A 20,569-nucleotide genomic window follows, 5' to 3' on the forward strand; every position below is an offset into this window, starting at 1 on the left:
CACTATACTGATTCAACACCGGTCCTTTATGGGCAACAGAGTTTCTTGCTACTCGCTGAAAAAGCACTTCAACACCCCATCCGGGGTAGCACGCGATTTATAAATGCAAACCTTTCTCACTCTTCTATTCCTTCACTATACTTCTCAATCCAAATAACCAACTAACACATCCCCTACTCAAATTACCTATACTAATTCACCACTAATCCTTTATGGGTTCCGGAGCAGCATGCTACTCACTAAAAAAGTGCTTTGACGTCTCGTATGGGGTAGTAAGCGCTATGTAAATGCAATTACAATACAATAGGGAGTGAGCTTCGAAAAAAGTAGCTGGGACCTGTCCCTATCAGAGAGTTGTGTGTTAGGCAACATATTTAAAAAATAATTATTTTCCTTCCTCGTAATCAATGTAATGAGCACGTAAGGGGAGAGGATGCAGCCCCAGATGGAAGATTGCAAATGAGATGGGCTTACTTCTCCAGATGTCAGGTAGAAGAGTTGCGCTCAAGCTCAGTCCTCCTCAAACACTCTTAATCTGTTCTTATTAAAGGATAGGACGCCTGATGAAGGGCAGATCCCTTCCCCTTCCTTGAACTTCCCTTGAAGCATCAAGGATTGCTGCCTCAAATATAAATCGAATTTTCCTTGCAGAATGCTGTTTGTCTGCACTAACTTTATTGTCTTTTCCTTTTAGATCTACCAAGTGGTCCTTTTACATTCCGTTTGGAAGACCTTGCGTACACAAGAAGTGGGGACAAAGGCGACTCTGCAAACATCGGTATTTATTGTTATAAATTTCTTTAACTTACTTTCTATTCATTTAGCGTTGGTGTCAAATTGTACTGTGTGAAACTCACTTTTTTCAATTTGTTTCAAGCACCCATAGGATAATGAATCAAAGGTACTCTATTGTAGGTTTGCTAATTTCGCAAAAATATTTATTTAGAGTTTTGTAATGTAAAATTAAGTCATCTTTGCAAATATCAAAACTGATTTATAGAACCTAACGTTTACTATTGACAAATGAAGTGCACACTTATTTCAAAATATTTATTCTTAATAAATACTTGACGGAGACACGTTGTTCAGAGAAAGAACGTATTAACGAAGCTAGTTCGTCTTTAGTTTTGTGCTGAATGATAAAGTGTTTCATATTAAGCAGAAGGACGACATCGTGTGAATGGCCAAATCAGTGAAGCAGAAACAAGGGCCAGTGAACTGTCCACTTACCGAGGGTTACCACCTGGCCAGTATTTTGGCCAGTATTTTGCCTGAACAGCTATTTTTATGTCAATACCAATAAAAAACTGGAATATATGTCAAACTAAAGTATTTTCCTCCCTTTAGAACAAAAACTTAAAATAGCAATTAGAAGACGAAATTAATTTAGAAATATTAATTTTGAGTGTCATTACTGATTATTTGAGCAAACAGTGGCAGCATTGCTGTGTTCATAAAGATGATTTTACATTAACTCTTTTAAAGGACTAGCTCCAGATCTTTCCAGTGCTGCGAAACGTAAACAAATGGGCAGTATTTTTCTCTGAGAAAAGTGGCAACCCTACACTTACCTAATTGTCAGCAGGCGATAAACTCAGTGAGAAATCAGTTGAACAGAAACTGCAGAAACTCAGTCATCTAGTGATCGAAACCTTACAGGCTCGACCTCAGTGTACTATCAATAGCTAGAGACAAAACCTCAGTGAGCCGTGAGGGGAACTATATACTTTCAGCTAAAAACTTAGTGAGCCATCCGCTGAGCTATGTGGCCACCAAGAAAATATTGGTCCAGCCTATAAGGCATTGAAGGCAGGTGTGGGCTCTGGGGTACAGGAGGAGGACCTAGAAAAGAGATAGATGAGCGGCACTTAGCAGGGACCGTACACAAGTCATGTAGTACCTCTCTTTATGATACATATGTTATCATTAGTTATAAAAAAAACGCTATTCCCCAGAATATATGCACTGTTACTGGTGTTTAAAACTGATGTTTATAACTTACAGGCACCTCTTGCCTAAGTGGTCACTTTACAGTTTACAGTCAAGAGAAAGAAGCATCTCTCTTCTGGGTATAAACGTTATTCTCATCGCTATAAGCTATCTCAGTTTGTGCACACTCTTATCAGTGTAGAGCAGGTTTCATCAGAATTGCATACACCCTTATCGCTGAGGAGCATTGTTGCATCATGCATTATGTGTTGTGTAATGGAGCAAAATGTCTCAAACTCTGACCATTACTTTCTAGCCCTATCAACTTCATTCAGTTCAGGCCTATTTATGCATTGATTGGAGATGATCTTTTGCAGCAAAAGAGGAAGAAAAGAAAAGATACCACATGCCATAAGGATAGTAGAGGCTGCCAGAAGTTGTTTCGGTGGCCACAGGGCAGACGGGGGCTACTGGCCTCTCAATGTACCGAGGGCGAGCAGTCCTAGACTTTTCAACGAAGTAGCATGAGGAGCTAAGAACAGGCAGCCAACAGACACAATAATATAATCTTTAACCCAGTGCTTATTTTTTTAAAACAAAAAGGAGCGATTTAACCACGCAGCAAAACTAAAGGCCACACAGCATGTACATATAACAGTGAAGCACTTCATACCCTTCTACCTAGCGGCCCTCTCCTTTGCTCTGTAGTTCGTTTTTTGCCTCTACAATCTCCAGCCAATACAGATTAAGCTAGGATTAGTCACAAGTGTAGTTAACTCAAGGCAGTGGACCAAATCATCTCAGTGTCTTTTTCAACCCTTAGTTGAAAAGTCTTGAGCTGTGCGTTGTGGTGGTCGAGTCCATGCTCATCAATCTATGACTTCTTATGCAGACCAAGCCCCACATTTATCTGCTCTTCGTTGCGTTGCAGTAACAGACTGTTCCATGAGTATCGGATGTGTTTCCTCTCTTACGGCACTTGTTCTTTCTTCTCAGGGGCCACAGCCGCTACCTTGTTCAAATCTGAGTTTGCTGGGCAAGTTTGCACGGTCACATCAATCTTCCACAGTGGCAGTCCTCTAGGCTGACTGCAGCCTAGTGATCACACGTAGCAATTGCAACCTCCTGTCCGAGTTTTTTCTCGATGATGTTACTTTGGCAGTTGCAGATTTCAGGCCAACCTTTTCTTCCCATTTTTGTTTGGGGTGCAACCTTCTTTTTCTGCAGCAGCAGTGCCAATATTTCAAATCCACGGTGAACTGCCGGGCAGGAAATGAATCTTCACTCTGGTGCAGCTGTAATATAGTTCACTCAGGAACTGAAGCTAGCCCTGGACCACAAGACCAAGCACACTTCTTCCCTCTCCCAGCAGGCAGGCTTCTTGACTCCGTAGGCAGGTCCTCAGCTACTACAGCAGACCTCGGATTTCCAACAGACTTCAGATGATGTTCTCTCACCTCTTGGAGACTGGCTGCCAGGCAGACTCCAGCCCTAGTAATGCACACTCCCTTACTTGATCTTGAAGAACTTGGGAATTGAACGAAGTGGGGTGTTTTGGATCCCATTTTTACACACATTTTTCATTCAAGGGCCTGGATCTACTGTATGAATCTTTAGAACAGGGTTGAGTTAGTTCTCTTTCACATGTATCTCCAGTCTGCTTGCCAGACACAACAAGTGATGGTTCTTACAGCAGGAAGCACTGGGACTGGATCCAAGCAAGAAAATCCAAAGCAGTGGCACAATGAAGTGCAAGATCTCTGCCCGTAGTTGTACCAACTTTTCTGAACCAGCAATTAGATACAGACAAAATGGCAGGCACTGCCTAGAAACGTGTTCACCTTGAACAACTAGAACTACAGTACCATCCCTCACTCCTACCGTCCCACACATGGCAGTACTCAAAACATATTCAGCATTGTTTGCAAAAATGGCCTTCATTGAATTTCTAAAGAGAGTCTGTATCCATCCTCCTCATTTTAGTGCCTTTGACTCCACCCTACAGCCACGAGAATGCAAGTAATTAATTTCCACTCAATAGGGAAGTTAACCTCATCCTCCATCTTGTGTCGTGCTAAACCATGGACTCACCCTTAGTATTCAACCGGGGTTGAGGGGCACCCCTTACCATGAGGCCTCCACCCTCTCCCTTCTCCATTTCACCCCTACTGTGGGGTACCCCTCCGTTTATCGGATGGCCCAAGGAAACCCAAAGATAGACTATATGTCCACTTGAACAATGACTCAGATTACAGGTCTGCAGCCTTTCACCCCACATCTACTGATACCAGGCAGTAACCTGCTACCACCCCCATTCTATGCACCGGCTCTTTGAACAAATGTTTGGGCGTGTGGCATTCAGCCGCAAGCTGTGGTGCTTGTTTCAGCATTGTTGTTTCATTCATTTTTGTTCTTTTTCCTACAGCATGAGCAACATAATTACCCCCTTATGCAAACCAATATGGGCACATAGGACTGGTGTTCATCCAAGACCCCCCTTCCCTTCCACATAAACATCTGACATAACCACAGGCCCGGTGGTTTCTCACAAAGAAGGGGCTTATTGGAGTATTTATCACCACCCAATGTACTACTCCACACAATCTATCTCACATTAATGTACAAGGATGGTAAGTACGAAGAGAGCGCAACAGAAAGACGAAAAGGTGAAACCAAAAGCATTGCTATGTTAAGACGAGAACCCTCACTCACCCTAGGATGACATGCTTCATCATAGTGTCCCCTCTTCACACTGAGACCACAAGGTACCCAGTTTGGGCTCCAAATCTCCCGCAGGAGAGGAGCAGGAGATTTCTTTTGTCATCCAAACTATGAGTTTCCCCTATGGTATAGGGGAGGGAGGGGCAGAGTGCAAAACAAAACACTAATGTTCGAGTTTAAAAATATCTCTTGGTGGGTGAGGACAACTTTTATTCTGGTACCCCCAACGGACTTAAACACAAGCTACGTGGGATACGGGTATGGATATTACCCTGTCCTACAATCTGGTCAACATGTTTCTGCCTATATAGACCAAGAGCTTCATGGCTTCTTGAAGATCAAAACTAGAAGTCACTGTGCTTAAAAGGAAATTGAAAAAATGTAAACCATACTTTCACTGGTATGGGGCACTGTACTCTACTAAGCTACTCAAGCTTCCACCCACTGGCTTTACGTAGCAATCTCCCGGTGGGTCAGTTGCTCAGTTTGAAGAGAAGTTGCACAGAAATAGAGAGATATAAACAACATGCTACCAACAATGCGAGTAGGTATCCTGTTTTATCCCCAGTAGAGTGAGGCCGGGTTTGTATTCCATGAAGTTGTAGCAGCAGAGGCCCTCCACCCAGGTACCTTGGCGTTTCTTGGCGTACACTAGGGCGCAACATGCTGTGTTATCAGGGGGGGGGGGGTGGATGGTTAATAAGTGTGGTCAGTGCTTCATCAGCATCCCGAAGGGCTCTGGTCAGTTCCTTGTGAACACCTGCTGCGTTTTGTATGCAGAAGCCTTTAGTGACCACTTTAAAGAAACAAATAACACCCCCATCACCGAATTTAATCTAGACCCAGTCCCAACCGTATGGTCAAAATCCGCTATACTACATCTTTTAGCTCATACTATGCCGACTTGTACAGGGCACCTCCTGCTCCAGGCCTCTGTCAATCCTTCTTAACCCCCCTTTCCTTAAAGTCCGTCAATGCCCTAGCCTAGAGCATGAGGAATTCAACCACCTAATCACAGTGGCTGCCTCACTTTCCTTAAAGTCCATCAGTGCCTTAGAGCACGAGGAATTTGATGACCTAATCACAGTGTGTCAAGATCCTCACACTCCTCAGGGTCAGGAAGATGCTATAAGGGTTCCACTTACCGATCGTTCCGAACTCCAACTGTAATACACAGAGTTCTAGTCAGATCAGGCAGGGGATAAAGGACGGAAGGGGGCTGCAGGGACAAAGGCTCTGTAAAACATAAAACAGACAACATTAACACACTCCACACACCTTTATAGCTACTCTCATTACGGTCTCACTAAACAGTAGTAACCTTAAGACTCAGAACCATTACACAAAAGAACTTCATTATAAATCATAGATCCTCTCCAGCCATGAGACAACCAGCCAGGCTTTTTAACGTATGCAAAAACCAAAGCCAAACATAAATGCTTGATGATTTCCCATAGCACCATCCTAATCCAAGGAAGTCTTGTGAAATAACGCTCTATAATTAGGGAGTGGCCCCAATCAAAGTTCCTGAGCGTTCTAGGCTCTATCCTTAAACCCACTCAGTGCTCCTCCTCCCTGTGGGATCAACACGCTGTCCTGAGCCAGTAATCAGTTCCCAAAACAATTATCCTCTAGCGCTCCTCCTCACGGGGGATCAACACACTTCTCCAAACCTGCGCTTTAATACTTGGCAGCGCTGTAAGTTAATTCCCAAAGTTGTTCCTCCGTCCGGAGAAGTGAAACAGCTGATATCAGCTCAGCCGCAACACGAACAGAGTCAGAGGGCGTTCCCGTTCCTTCACGGTAAACCCTCGCCGTTTTCAATAATGCCCAAAAGTCAAAGAGAGACAAGCCGAGCCACGACTCCTCTCTCCCTACCTGGCCTTGAAGTATGTCAAGGTTGCGGGTATTCCTCTAGGATGGGTTCTCTCCCTGTTTCGAACTGCTTCCCCTTCACTCGAGTCCTCGCGTCCTGAATTACTAACACGGCTGGAACACAGAATTGCGCACTTGCGGAAGCGCGCTTTGCTTCCCTTTAACCACACCTCCACCGCTAAGCACCCTTGGATGTGTAGTTTAAAACCTTCGGCAGGCGCAAACAGCTAGATACTGACAGTAGGCCCTCTCCCCAGCGCCTCCTAGAACGCGGCTTCCCCGGAAACTTCCTGTAGAAGGAGCGAACCGCAAGCGGGGCATGCACGTCACTGTCGGGCACCCAGGAATCTTCCTCCTCCGAATACCCCTTCCATGATACCAGAAACCACAAACGTCCTCTGCGGTATTGAGAGTCAAGAATCTTCCTCACCTCGTACTCCGCCCCATCTGTCGTGAGAATCGGAGGAGGGGCTCTCCTTTTTGCAGGTCCAGCGGGTTTCAACAGGCCGCAGTGAAACACTGGGTGTATTCTCAGGCTCCCTGGCAGCCGGAGCTTGTAGGCCACCGGGTTTATTTTCTTGACCACTTCCTAAGGCCCAATAAAGCGAGGATGGAACGCACTCCTGAGCTTAAACCGTATCTTCTTGGTGGACAGCAAAACGCACTATCCCACCTTGTACTCAGGCCCTTCCACTCTCCTTCGGTCCTCCCATGTCTTTTAGACCATCTTGGCCCTGCGAAGATTACCAGAAAGTTTTTTGTGTAATTGCAACAATGCTTTAATGCGGGCCTATACCGTGGGTTGATCCTTCACCTCTGACGGTATTTCCACTGGGAGAACTTTTGCAGCATAGCCGAAGTTGGCCATAAAAGGCGAGATTCCTGTGGAGCTGTGTACTGCATTGTTGTACGAGAGCTCCGCCAACCAAAGCAATGAAACCCACGATCCCTGGGCATCCTCTGCGTAACAACGCAAGTACTTCTTCAAGGTCTGGTTGAGCCTTTCAGTTTGCCCATCCGTTTGGGGGTGAAACGAGGTAAACACTGCTGCCTCTATACGTAGAGCCTTGCACCATGTCCTCCAAAGGCTAGCCACAAACTGGGGGCCTCTGTCCGACACAATCACTGTTGGAAGTCCATGAAGACGGACTATTTCCTTCAACAACAATTGGGCCGTCTGGGCCGCTGTGGGTAAGTTCCTACAAGGCACAAAGTGACCCATCTTGGTCAGGCTATCAGCAACTACCAGCACCGCTGACTTGTCCCCCTCCTTAGGCAGCCCTGTGATGAAGTCGAGACTGATGGTGTGCCATGGATAAGGAGGCGTGGGCATAGGCATGAGTTTCCCCCTTGCTTTAGTGTGATCTGCTTTCCCTCTTGCACAGGTTTCACATTCCGACACCCATTTCTTGACCAAGACTGTCATGTATACTCCCATCCAGATGCAACGACAGACTGACCAAATCCACACACTTGCGGGGTTGAGGGTCTATCCTGGCTATCACATCCTTAAGCTCTCCACACAGGCCTTGGTAAAAAAGCGACATGCGTTTTTCCGCAGGGCAGGCCGCTTCCGCCACTAACCTCTTTAAGTTGGTGAGGTATGTGACTAGATCCCCCGTCCCTGTCTCAAAGAAAGCAACTCTTTGTCAGCACTGAAGTAGGTCGTTCTCCTGTCAAACACCCCTTCAAACGCACTTCTGAAAGCGTTCCAGTCCGATAGCACTGCGTCATTGTTGCGCACTAAGGGAACTGCTCAATTGGCTGCATCTCCGCTAAGATAGGAAATGGCAAAAGCCACTCTCAACTGATTAGTTGTAAACGAAGAAGGCCGACAGGAAAAATGTAGCAAGATCTGCGTAAGGAACACCTGAACCCTATGGGGGTCTCCCATATACCTCTCAGGGGTAGCCAGGGTAATAGGAGGGGCTACCATGACTAGTATCGGGGGTACTGCCACTGTGTTAGCATCAAAGGGATTCCTATTAGTTCTGTCCATCCTTTCCCGCAACGCAGCCATTTCCTGTTGTAATGCCTCTAATACATGCACTACATCCTCAAGCGCCGTCATTATAGCCACTGAGTCCTCGCATCCTGAACTACTAACGCGGCTGGAACACAGAATTGCGCATGCGCGCGGAAGCGCGCTTTGCTTCCCTTTAACCGCGCCTCCACCGCCAAGCACCCTGGGATGTGTAGTTTAAAACCTTCGACAGGCGCAACCAGCTAGATCCTGACACAGTGGTTGTGGAAAAAAAAGCAATACATTACTTGGTCCGTAATAAAACTCCTAGCATTGGAAAGGATCCAGATAGAATTCTATAATTGATTCTCAACCACCCTTGCACCTAGATTAATTGAGATGTACAAAAAAGCCCTCACAATTTGTGTGCTCCCAGCCCTCCTTCAGAATTCTCTTCTCATATCCCTGCTGAAACCAGATAGGGGTTCCACTCGTCTCTTCTCCTGTTGACCCATAACCATATTGGGTGCCGACTACAAGATACTTGGTAAGGTCCTTGCATAACGGTACCTGCAGATACTTCGTCCTCTACTCCACACCGATCAGGACAGTGTTTAACGGGGCTGTAATACATTTAACAACATCAGGCGACTCTTCAATGTCATGTATCAGGCATTATTACGATACCCATAAGCAGCAGGTCTCATATTGGACCTCGAAAAGGCCTTTGATTTCCTGTCCTGGGGTTACCTCTTCGACGTCGTACGGGCAGTGGGTATAAGCCAGTGCCTACTTGCATACTCGTAGTTGCTATACACAAACCTGTCATCTTGGACACGCATTGCCTGCCTTATTTTGCCTCCCTTTCCCATTGACCGGGGAACACACCAGGGGTGCTCTCCTCCCCTATCCTATTGCCATTGAGCTGCTGGCCCATCGCCTACGCCGGAAAGGCCAACAATGGGGTATCCCCCTGGATGGGACCACACATGTTGTTGGGCTCTATGCAGATGACCTGCTACTATATGTCCGGGACGCTTCCGCTGATATGGCCTCCATCTCAGCTACCTTCTGAAACTTTGAGGATGCAGCAGGCTTCAGAGTAAATTGCGAGAAATTGTGCTCTTTTCCATTCTGCCGTAATGCCCCTCCACAGGTGATCCACATGGGTGACGCCCCCCTAACTTGGACGACAGCAGTGTTCCGTTGCCTAGGAATTAGATATCATTCCCAACGGGACCTGTTCGAGGGCACCTGATAGGTAGCAACCTATATGAAGTGAGCACTGGCAAAGGCCCCCTTTCTCTACATGTAATACACCAGCCCCTCTACCCCAGTATTAAGATCCTATGTTATGTTATAGTGATTTATTAAGTGCACGAATACCAAAGGTGTCTTGGCGCCTGCAATCCTTCCTTAGTAAATGAGCCGAGCCCTAGTTACTTTAAAAAAAAAAAGTTATTGAAGCAAAGGAATTCAACATACAACATACACATATATACAATATGCATCAAAAGAAAACATACAATACAGAGATTAAAATCATCACGTCTAAAAAAACCAACAACAATCTATGACATGGGGAAAGTGCTACAGGGTTCCATCAGTTTGTGATCTTAAAAGGTTTATCCTGGCTGTCATAGTGGGAAAGCTTTGTTATTAGTCTTCTGGGGTATGAGCCGTGACAGGGTCATGTAGGATGGTGGTGTTACTATGTCTGAATATCGATCAGCATCATGGGGGTCTGGCCTTTTCGCTCCCAGAGGACTCTAGAGGTTCTGCAGATGATGCTCAGGAGGAGTCATGAACCTGTTGTACGTATGTGAGATAAACACATCAAATATCCTTAGGTCGTGAGGTTGGGGGCTGAAGCGTGGCATATATATCCGTCTGCAGACTGCAGTAGGACATGCTGCTTTTCCATGCTGATTTAGTAGGATAGTGTTAGGAAGCCCTAGTTACTTAATAGCCAAGTTTTAAGTTCCTTCCTGAGGACCATTAAAGTAGGCAAGGCGCTTATACAGATCGCTAGGCTATTCCAAAGCTTGAGGAATCCTGCTATAAAGCTTCTGCCACCCCAGTTTGCCTTCCGGATCCTGGGTAGTAGCATAGGTTTTGCCCTTTCCAAGCGAAAGGGTGTATTGGGGTAGTACCACTTCAAAGACCGCCTCAAAAACTGCTTGCGTATGTTGTGCAATGCCTTTTAGGTGTTGCATAAAGCTTTGAATGTGATGCAACTTTTTACTGGAAGCCAGTGCAAATTATGAATGTCCTCAGCCAATGATTGGAACTTTGTAATGCCCAGGAGATGCCTGGCAGCTGCATTCTGCACCATCTGGAGCTTTCTCAAGTGTTTTTCCTGTGCGTTCAAGTAGAGACCATTGCAATAGTCTCACTTGGATAAGACTAATGAGGTAATTACAGTCTTTATGCTATGATCAGGAATAAACAGTATTTTTTTTAAAGTTTTGAGTAGATAAAAACTGGAAGAAATGACAGCATGACTTGGTACCCAAAGTTAAATTTTTCATTAATTATTACTCCTACGTTTTTTCCTTTGGTCACTAGGATGGGTAGAGGACCTAGATCGGTCGGCAACCAGACAGGGAACCAATTATGGCACATGTTTCCAAACAGGACTATCTCTGTCTTTCCTGAATTCAGCTTGAGGCAATGCAAGCTCATCCATGAGCTGACGGCTAGCATACAGTCATGGAATTGAGTGGCAAGTTTAGAGACATTTTTAAAAACTGACAGGACAATTTGGGTGTCCACAGCATAGTAAGTCAGAGACAACCCAAACAATCTAATCAGATTGGCCAATTCTGTAACACAGCGTTTCCCAAGCTGGGGTCCGCAGACCCCCAGGGGTCCGTGAGGCATTCCCAGGGGGTCCGCAGGACTCGAGTGCCTGTCGTCATAGTGAAAAATGAAACGCCCATGCATCCTCACAGCACACAAGAGCTGTGAATGTTGGTGCAGGGGCGGCGAGACCACAACAATGCAATCGGGAGACGGGGGCAGTGAATGGGCAGTGGGCAGTCAGGGGAGGGCGGGGGCACAGCGGCTGGGGAAACGAGTGGAACAGTAGGCAAAAGGGGCACAAAAACAAGGTAAAAACAAGTGGCACAGAAGGTAGAAGGGCACAAAATAACGAGTGGAACAGAGGGCATAAAGGCACAAAAAAACGAGGGGAAAACGAGTGGAACAGAGGGCATAAAGGCACAAAAAACGAAGGGAACAGAGGGCAGAAAGGCACAAAAACGAGGGAAAAACGAGTGGAACAGAGGGCTAAAATGCACAAAAAATGAGTGGAACAGAGGACAGAAAGGCACACCATGTGTGTAGCGATTAGAAAACTTTCAAATGCAAATGAGGAGGAGGAGGGGGGAGGAGAGTAGGGGAGGCACGGCCTAGCGGCCGTGCACCCAAGAAGTGAGGGGGCGGAGCTTTAAGTGGTACTCTCTGGTTATAATTTAACGCATTGTTGCAAAGGGAACCTATGGGATGCGAGTCTGAAACACAGCCAAAACAAACACGCCAATTTCATTTAAGAAAATGTAAACGTGGGCTCAAAAACTAAGCAAACTATTTGTAGTTGCCTCTGTCCGAATTGGCATAAAAGGTCCCACACACTGTGACTCCTTGGGACCTTGTGAATCTCACAGTCTACCAGTAGGCACAATATGATCCACAACCCCGCATCCACTTTAGGCAGACCATGTGTGTAGCGATTCGAAAACTTTCAAATGCAAATGATCCACGTATAGAGAACTACGAGGAGTTACCCGTTCAACGTGCCAAACGCTTGGTATCATCATCCAAAACTCGCCCCTCCAACTGAGCAGCTATAAAATAACAAGCTTCTGTGTTCTGCGACACAGAGGGCAGGGGAGGGGGCGGAGCGGGGAGAGGTGCGACACGGCAGGCAGGGGAGGAGAGTAGGAGGAGGAGGGGGGAGGAGAGTAGGGGAGGCACGGCCTAGCGGCCGTGCAACCAAGAAGTGAGGGGGGAGCTGGGGGCGGCTGTGAGAGAGAGAGTGGGCAAGGCAGGCGGCTGGGGGCATGTGCACGCGCTTTTAAGCTCAATGCGCATGCACATTGAGCTTAAATTTCACGGGCACTGCAAGGAATCGCCACGATTCCTTGCAAGTTGGTTAAAGAGTGTTTAAGCCCCCATAGTCTCGCAAGCTCGATGCGCATGCGCATCGACAGGCGAGACCTAACGAGTGGCACAGAGTGCAGACGGGCACAAAAAATGAGTGGCACAGAGGCAAAATACAGAATACAGAAATATAGGGGCAGCTAAGAACGGAAGGCAGAACGGGCAGAGAGGCACGGGGCAGTGAGGGGTACTGAAGGAAAGACCAGGCAGAGAGAGCACAGGGACAGCGAGGGGAACAGAGGGAAGGAAAAGGGGCACGGACCACGTACAGGCAGCGGGGGAAAACAGACAACAGCAGTCACAGACACAACAATGAAAATACAGGCAATACAATAAAAGCAATAAAGCGTTGAAAGGCACATGTGTGTAGGTTACCGTTACTTGGCAGGCCGGTAAAAATAGATGCAGCCAGGATCAGCAGTAGGATTTTCGTGCTGCTGTCTGATTGCTCACTTTCCACAAGCCCTTGGGTGAATTATGAGTGCTGTCAAGCTTTCATATTCAGACGTATCAAGCTCCTATTCTGTGTAGCCTTTGCAGTTTGTTGTTGGCAAGGGACGGGCAGTGGGCATCCTAACAGGAGAGGGTCATGTCAGGTGTTACGTGAGGCCTCTCTGAAATATGCCTTAACTACACTGCTCACCCCTTGGTGGTAAAATGTTATTCTGCTGTCTGTGACTAAAGATTATGTCTAACATGGGTTTATGGTAATTGGCATAGCATTGCTCCATGATCTCGCTGAAACAATATGCCTCCTGTGCAGATACCTTCCTGCCATCTTTTGCACTTCCATGATGAACTCCTAATACAGATCTTGAATTTGCTCTGAACACTGGACTCATCGCTTTGTGCACTATCTTGTTAGAATATTCACAATATTCGTTGCTTCTTGGGGCATGTCTTTTATATAAAATGCTTCATAATTGTATAATATTTTAGACCTTCTTAAACTGTGATTAGGTAAAAATGCTCATAGTTCACTATCATTCAGCCTGTTCCTGTAAGGAAGGGTCACCACTCCAAGGCTCTGGAATGAGAATGTAGAGGTGCTGCTATGGCTGAGAGCAGGAGACTTGTACCACAAAATAATACACTGCTGTATGCATACATGCCCATGCCAATAGACCTAATTCAGGATGTCTCCCTCTTGAAATTGCCTCTGGTTCAAAAGGCGTTTTAAAAAAGAAATTCAAATTGTACAAATTGCTTTGGGGTCCCCGGCTTCCAGTAGTGTTTCAGTGGGGGTCCTCAGGAGTCATAAGTTTGGGAACCACTGCTGTAACATATATTAAATAGTGGAGGGCTAATGGATGAGCCCTGCAGAACCCCACAAGTGAGTGAGAAGGGGGTGGATTCATATATGCCCAGTGCTATTGATTGAAGTCTTCCTCAAAGGAAGTATGAGATTAGTGATAGAGCTTTATCTTTCATTCCTAATGAGCTCAAGCAGCTAATGAGAAGCTTGTAGTCAACAGTGTGGAACGCTGCCGACAGATCAAGAAGGATGAGTGCAGCTGCACCTCCATCATCTAGTACTGCATTGGTCGAAGTCCTTCCACATGTGGGTCAGACGAAAATGCCTAGCCAGGGTCTCCCAGCTGACAAAACAGGTATCCCCTACCCCTCGCTATCCCCCTCCAGGGCTTACCAGGACCTATGGGACCCTTTATGGCTGAACAGCAATCAGAATGCCAGTCACTCCCTTTCACGATGCCCAGATCCTCACATTTGATCAAATGGGCAAGAGTATAATATTCCCCGGGGTCCGTTCTTAACACAAAGGCAACTACTGGTGGCGCTCCACTCACTATGAGGAGTGATAGATGAAGAACCACCAACATGCACAGTGATATATACCCCATACATCATGACCCCTCATCACATGGTTCTATAAAGTGAACAGGGAACACACAGGAACCTTAATGGCGCACCTTTGACCCCTGTGGGAGGAGGACATGGCGAGACCTCTCCACTACACTGAATGGTCCAGAGTCCAGGAGGCCCGCCAGGCCATCTCCAGAAATGCTTGTTTTAAAAATATCCAATATATGGTCCTCCATAGGGCTTATCTCACACTGACCCGGCAAAACCGCATGTTGCCTGCGGCCAGTCTCACCTGCCCTAGATGCCATGCCCAGGTGGCAGACCTCTGCCATATGCTTTGATCATGCCCAAGCATAGCCGTTTCTTGTGCACTATACACACCTCCGTGGCCACTGTCACAGAACTTACAACACTAAACTCTTGGGAGGCTCCAGCCCTAGGCATCTTTCCTAGGAGGAAATATCACAAGGTGGGGTCATGTTTTGCCAACCTCACCTTCCTGCTGGCCGAACCTCTCCTGAACATGGACTGGAGAGCCTAACGTCCCCTGACCCTCCTCCAGTGCCTCAGGGCATTGATCCATAGGAGTGAGGCCGAAAGCTCCACACTACAATGGGGAGAGGCCAGACAAATAGTCAGACGCCCTTTCCAGCCTGGGATACCATGCTTTTGCAGTTCAAAGAACTTACTGAGGAGGACACCCCACCCCCAATTTCCATGATCCCCAGTCCTCTTATACCATTGAGGCCAATAGTGGTCCCATACCTCTATCCTGCGCAACCTACTTCCCTGTGCATCACATGAACCCTGTCTACAGATACCCACCACTCCACCTTGAAGTGCAGAAACGCACTAGGCAGTGCACAGTCCCTGCGATTGTCGTCAGCCTGCACCCCTGCCCACAGTGCCCCCGGCCTGCAAACCCCCCTAATTAATTCTTGTAACATCCTACCACCATCGCTCGTGCTCCAACCTTGAAGTCCTCCCCTACCACTGGGTTTCCCAGTTGATTGATGGATGCCCTTATCATTGTTTCCCTTTGAGTCCCTCACATCCTCCCAAGACACACAGAGAACAAACAGTAAGCCACAGCACCACACCAAGCGGATTTACGCAACTCAATGAATCTTCGTTTGAAGCTTATAACGAACCAGTACACTTTTCACCAGCCCATTTATAACGCACAAGCTGAAAATGCCTTCCCTGATGATATTTGTCATTTTCCTCTTAATTTCCATTTTGACCACCAAACAGCTGTATTACATGATCCCTTGTTATTTTTGTATTGACATCGAAATATATCTGTCTGATGTTTTTGTGTTCTTCTCTATTTTGATGTAAGTGTCAAGATTTAAATCATAAAATTTGTTTGCAAAGAGACCTCCCGGATCTATCGGACTTTAATCACTAATAGCTCCAGTATGCTGTTCGCCCTCCGAACTGCGTGGCAGGCAGATTTAGGTCATATCGACAAAGGCTGGGTAGAAGCTTTTGAGTCTCCTAGTAGTGCAGCGATATCTTCCACATTGAGTCTGACTCAATTCAAATATCTTCACAGGGCATACTTCACGAGACGCCATCTATGACATATGTGTCTCATAAGTTCTCCCATGTGTCTGCGGTGATGGGCTGCAGAGAGCACATTGCTCCTCATGGTGTGGGACTACAGTAGGCTGACCTGTTTCACATGGGGGTGGTGTCCTTTTTGTCACCAACGGCATAGGTGGAAACTGCTATACGCAACATCGATTATGCCTTGGTCTTACCTTAGCAAAACGAGGCATTGCACAAAAATGAAAACAGATAAACCGCCGCTCTTGGTGATTTGGAAGCAGGGATGGACTTCAGCATGGGGCTTGAATTTGTAGTATTCCAGGCTAGGGGATGTCCTCAAAAATATCCCAGGATTTGGCAGAGGTGGGTGGGTTACCACGGATTGATTCTAGAGCCTGTGCCAAACAGCAAATAGACGCGGAAGTTAGACAAAAATTGCCAGGATAAAAATGCTGCTACAAAGACCTGTGGGACCACAACTGCGTAGATCTTAGACTGTTTTTGGGAGAGGAGGGGGGTGGCTGGGGCTTAATGTGCACTTGTTTGTTTTTCATGTTTTATTTGGCTCCATTCTCTGGTGTATAGCAACACAATTTATCCTGCAATATACTGCGTACGTATGCGACCCTGATGGGTCATATCGATGGCAAAAACCAAATAAAGTCTGTTACAAAAAAAAGTTTGGAAAAAAACGGGCATATTAGAAGGTGTAACAATTCCTGATTGTTTTTTGTACTTTGCTTCTTCTTTGTCTGATTGCATGCCTTTCTGCTGACAACACCGCCGTAATGCAATTGTTGTAAGCCACTATTAGTATCCTTAAGAGAGACATCTCAAAATCTGTCAATAAAATATAATTTGGGCGCAGAACAAGAAGTGAAAGGTTTGTGTACGTAAATCCTCTCCCCGGGGTACTGTTGACCTCACAGTCTTGCTTTAAATTGTTATATCTACGGGCACAAACATAAGATATGCTATCAAGTCCATTTTGACCTTGCCCTCTTTAGCTGTCTCCCCTCTAGACCCTTTCCGTTCAGTCCTTGCACTGATGCTCTAAAGTACTTATGAATTAATGCCCATCGAAATTCTTCCCTTTATGGAATTCATTGTTTCAATATATTGATTTCAATACTTTCTGCGTTTCCTGTTTCCATCTCTTTCCTATCACCTAGAAATAGTCAGTCTTTGTAACCTGCAGTATTGTTTATTAGTATGTGAATGCAAATCAGTGCAAAGTGTCAGGAAACGATACCTTTTTAGGTCTGATGTTTTAGTAAAATGATATATATATTTTGTTTTACTGAAAAAAAATCAAAGTATAAAGTTAGATGAACATTTCAGTGACAATGTAACATTTTAAACTAATAAAAACCCTACATTTCACTAGTTATAGTTATCTCTAGTAACTATAACTTTTGCCCGAAGGTAACTATAAATCGCTCCCTCGCTATGCACAGTTTTTTGTCATGAATGTTGCTGTGATGTTATCACTAATGTTATCGAACATGTTGTTGGAAAATGGCCATCTTTGTAGGGTCCCACCAAACATTTTAAGCTTCACCCTCAACTTTTTTCTGAATTAGTTGTTGGCTGGCTTTAGGACTCAGTGCACTTTACCACTGCTAACTAGTGCTAAAGTGCTTGTGCTGTATCCCCTAAACAAAGTAATATTGACCCATGCCCAATTCGAATATTTAATTAACTCATAAAGTGGACTACAAGTGCCCGGGCCTGTAAATAAATGCTGCCAGTGGGCCTGCAGCATCTACTGTGTCACTCATCTAAGTAGCCCTTTAACCATGTCTCAGGCCTGCCATTGCAGAGCCTGTGTTTTCAGTTTACACCGTCATTTTGACGTGGCTAGGGCCAATCTTTGCCTTTTGTATACTTGTCTCCCCTAAGGTAGGTACTGGATAACCTAGAGGGTAGGATACAATTCATCTAAAAGGCAGGCATGTACTTTTAAGTTTTACATGTCCTGGTATGGAAAATCAATCAAAATTCATTGTTCACTACTGCAAGGCCTATCTCTCCCATAGGATAACATTGGGATTACCTTATTACATTTTTTAAGTGTAATTCCCAACTGTAAAGAGATAGACTTTCCATGTTTGGTGTCACTGGAATCAAATTTTAAAATCATAACTTATGGTGAAGTTGGATTTTAAATTGGAATTCTGAAAAATCCACTTTTAAAAAGTTGGCATTTTCTTACGTTAGTCATTTAGTGCCTTCTGCCTACCTCTGATACAGGTCTGGGATGATGAAAGTTGAGGTTTGTATTTTCCCCCTAGACAGCCACACACATTACAGTATCACGTCATATATTTGTATATAGATAGATATATTCATTAGTCTGTTGTCATTCACATTTTTTCATATTGTTTCCACCCACTGCTGCATACATCATAGGGCAAAGGGTCAGTCTACTTCAACCAACTTATTGTTAGTGACAGCATTCCGCTCTTTCACAATGAGCAAGCAAAGTAATTCCCTTCAATGCCGGGAACTACTGTGGTAATGCAGGTTATTTATGACCAAAAGATATCTTTGCTTTTACCGATTGTTTTATGATTTTATTTTCAAAAGGCGACACCCAACACTAGGGGCTAGATGTAGGTAATTTGGATTTACCGATTCTTAAATACCGAATTTTACTGATTCGGTATTTATGAATCTGTAAATCCAATGTAGGTAATAATTCGGTAAAAAATACAGAATCAGTAGGATTCGGTATTTACCAAATCTGTATTTGCCATTGATTCCTATGGGCCTGGAGTCCCATAGGAATAAATGTCAATTACCGAATCGGTAATTACCGATTCGGTAAAAATGGGAAAAAGTCAAGGATGACAGGGTGTCACTTTGACACCCTGTTGCACCCCTGATTAGTGTTGGTGTGCACATGTGGCATACATACATGCCCTAAGGGCATGTATGTCTGTCACATGGCACAGTTGTAAATGCACATTTATGCATTTACATTGGAATTCCTTATTTAACACCAACTAATAGTTGGTGGTAAATAACGAATTCTTAAAGCCCAGTAGCACTCGCTTAAGTGCTTTCTATATCACATTTACCGATTCGTTAAATTCCGAATCGGTAAATGTTGATGCGGTAAATACCGATTCGGTAACTACTGAATCAACATTTACCGATTCGGAATTTACCGAATCGGTAAAAAAGCCCCCTACATAGGAGAAGGCTTTTACCGGGCGGTAATGGCCGATTTCGGCTGTTACCGACCGGTAAAAGCCTACCTACATCTGGCCCAAGATCTTTTGGCTTTGCCATTGCGTGTTTGTTTGACCAATGGATATGTTTCTACCAAAGGCCGAAAGCAGTGCTGAATTTTAAATTATTAATTGAAGTAGGTGTGTGCGATATAACATTTTTGGGTTGTTTTTCTGGCCTCAACTCCATAAAAATCCCTCCATGTTATCTCCATTTAATTTATGTGTTGGTACGGTCTCAAAATCTTTCGGAATCCCACTGATCATTGGCAATGTGTGCCTCTTGTTCATTACTTGCAGGAGTAATTAATTAACAAATATGAAAAATCCATTACCTATCTAGTTACTCTATCCGATTTACATTTTTATTGTAGGTTAAGTTTTCTGTGGCCATTGTAAACAGAAACGCTGAGAAAAGGCACTTCTTGCTCACACCTGTTCCATTCCGAAATTGTCTATAATACCTCATTTATTCTTATTCTTGATGTTAGGAGGAGGTAAAACTTTTGTAGGAAGCTCTTTGATTTCATACGGATTCTTACTTTTTGGTCAATTATCTGATCAACTGCTGCACCATGCAGTCAAAAGCATTCTCCATGGCAAAGCCATCTCTGCCGCCACCTTCTGCCTGACCTCATCTGTACTTGTATGAGTACCATCAAGAACCAGAGACAAAAACATTCTCATTTTTAAGAGAAATTCTTTTTTAAAGACTCATTGTCCAATAAAGGATTGTATCTAAAGCAAAACTGAAAATCTGTCTTACTGTCCTTTACCTTGCAGGTGTTATAGCACGACACCCTCTTTATTATCCGTACATAAAGAGAGCCCTCACAGCTCAGGCCATCGAAGAATATTTCCAACATCTCATAAAGAAAGAACATCCATTGGAAGTTGTGGTGACCAGGTAAGTGTATTTGTAACATTAAATTAATGTAAATAACAAGGACCCCCTGTTCAAAAACTGAGTTCGTAATACAGGGAAATAAACAGTGTGAGAAAAATAGACAATTGATAATACAACCAGGGAGGAAAAGTATGAAAAGCACAACAACCAATTAAAAAACACCAGATTAAATTTATTTCTAAATGTACATATTCATATTAAAAACATTTAATGCAAACCCATGAAACCAAATGATTATAAAAACAATCAATCATATACAAATAATGTGTTTGTTACCATACAGTTTTTATCATATCCGTACCGAAGATTTTATTGCGGGACGGCAGCAGATATCCTGAACGCGGCTTCCCTTTGTTTATGCCACTGGTCATCTTTAATCATATTTGTACCAAAGAT

The 20,569-nt window shown here is 44.8% G+C and overlaps 1 protein-coding gene across 1 annotated transcript in view; it reads left to right on the forward strand.

The window, feature by feature from the left end:
• The window catches only part of LOC147728555 (uncharacterized), a 703,293-nt gene that overhangs the window by 549,420 nt on the left and 133,304 nt on the right, over positions 1-20,569 (forward strand). Inside the window, exons 17-18 of the mRNA XM_086962332.1 lie at positions 695-778; positions 20,050-20,173. Of these exons, the coding sequence (XP_086818458.1) occupies positions 695-778; positions 20,050-20,173 (208 nt within the window). The remainder of the gene's footprint in view (positions 1-694; positions 779-20,049; positions 20,174-20,569) is intronic.

The sequence above is a fragment of the Lissotriton vulgaris genome, chromosome 3_1 (genome assembly GCF_964263255.1).
Source record: "Lissotriton vulgaris chromosome 3_1, aLisVul1.2, whole genome shotgun sequence".
Classification (NCBI taxonomy): domain Eukaryota; kingdom Metazoa; phylum Chordata; class Amphibia; order Caudata; family Salamandridae; genus Lissotriton; species Lissotriton vulgaris.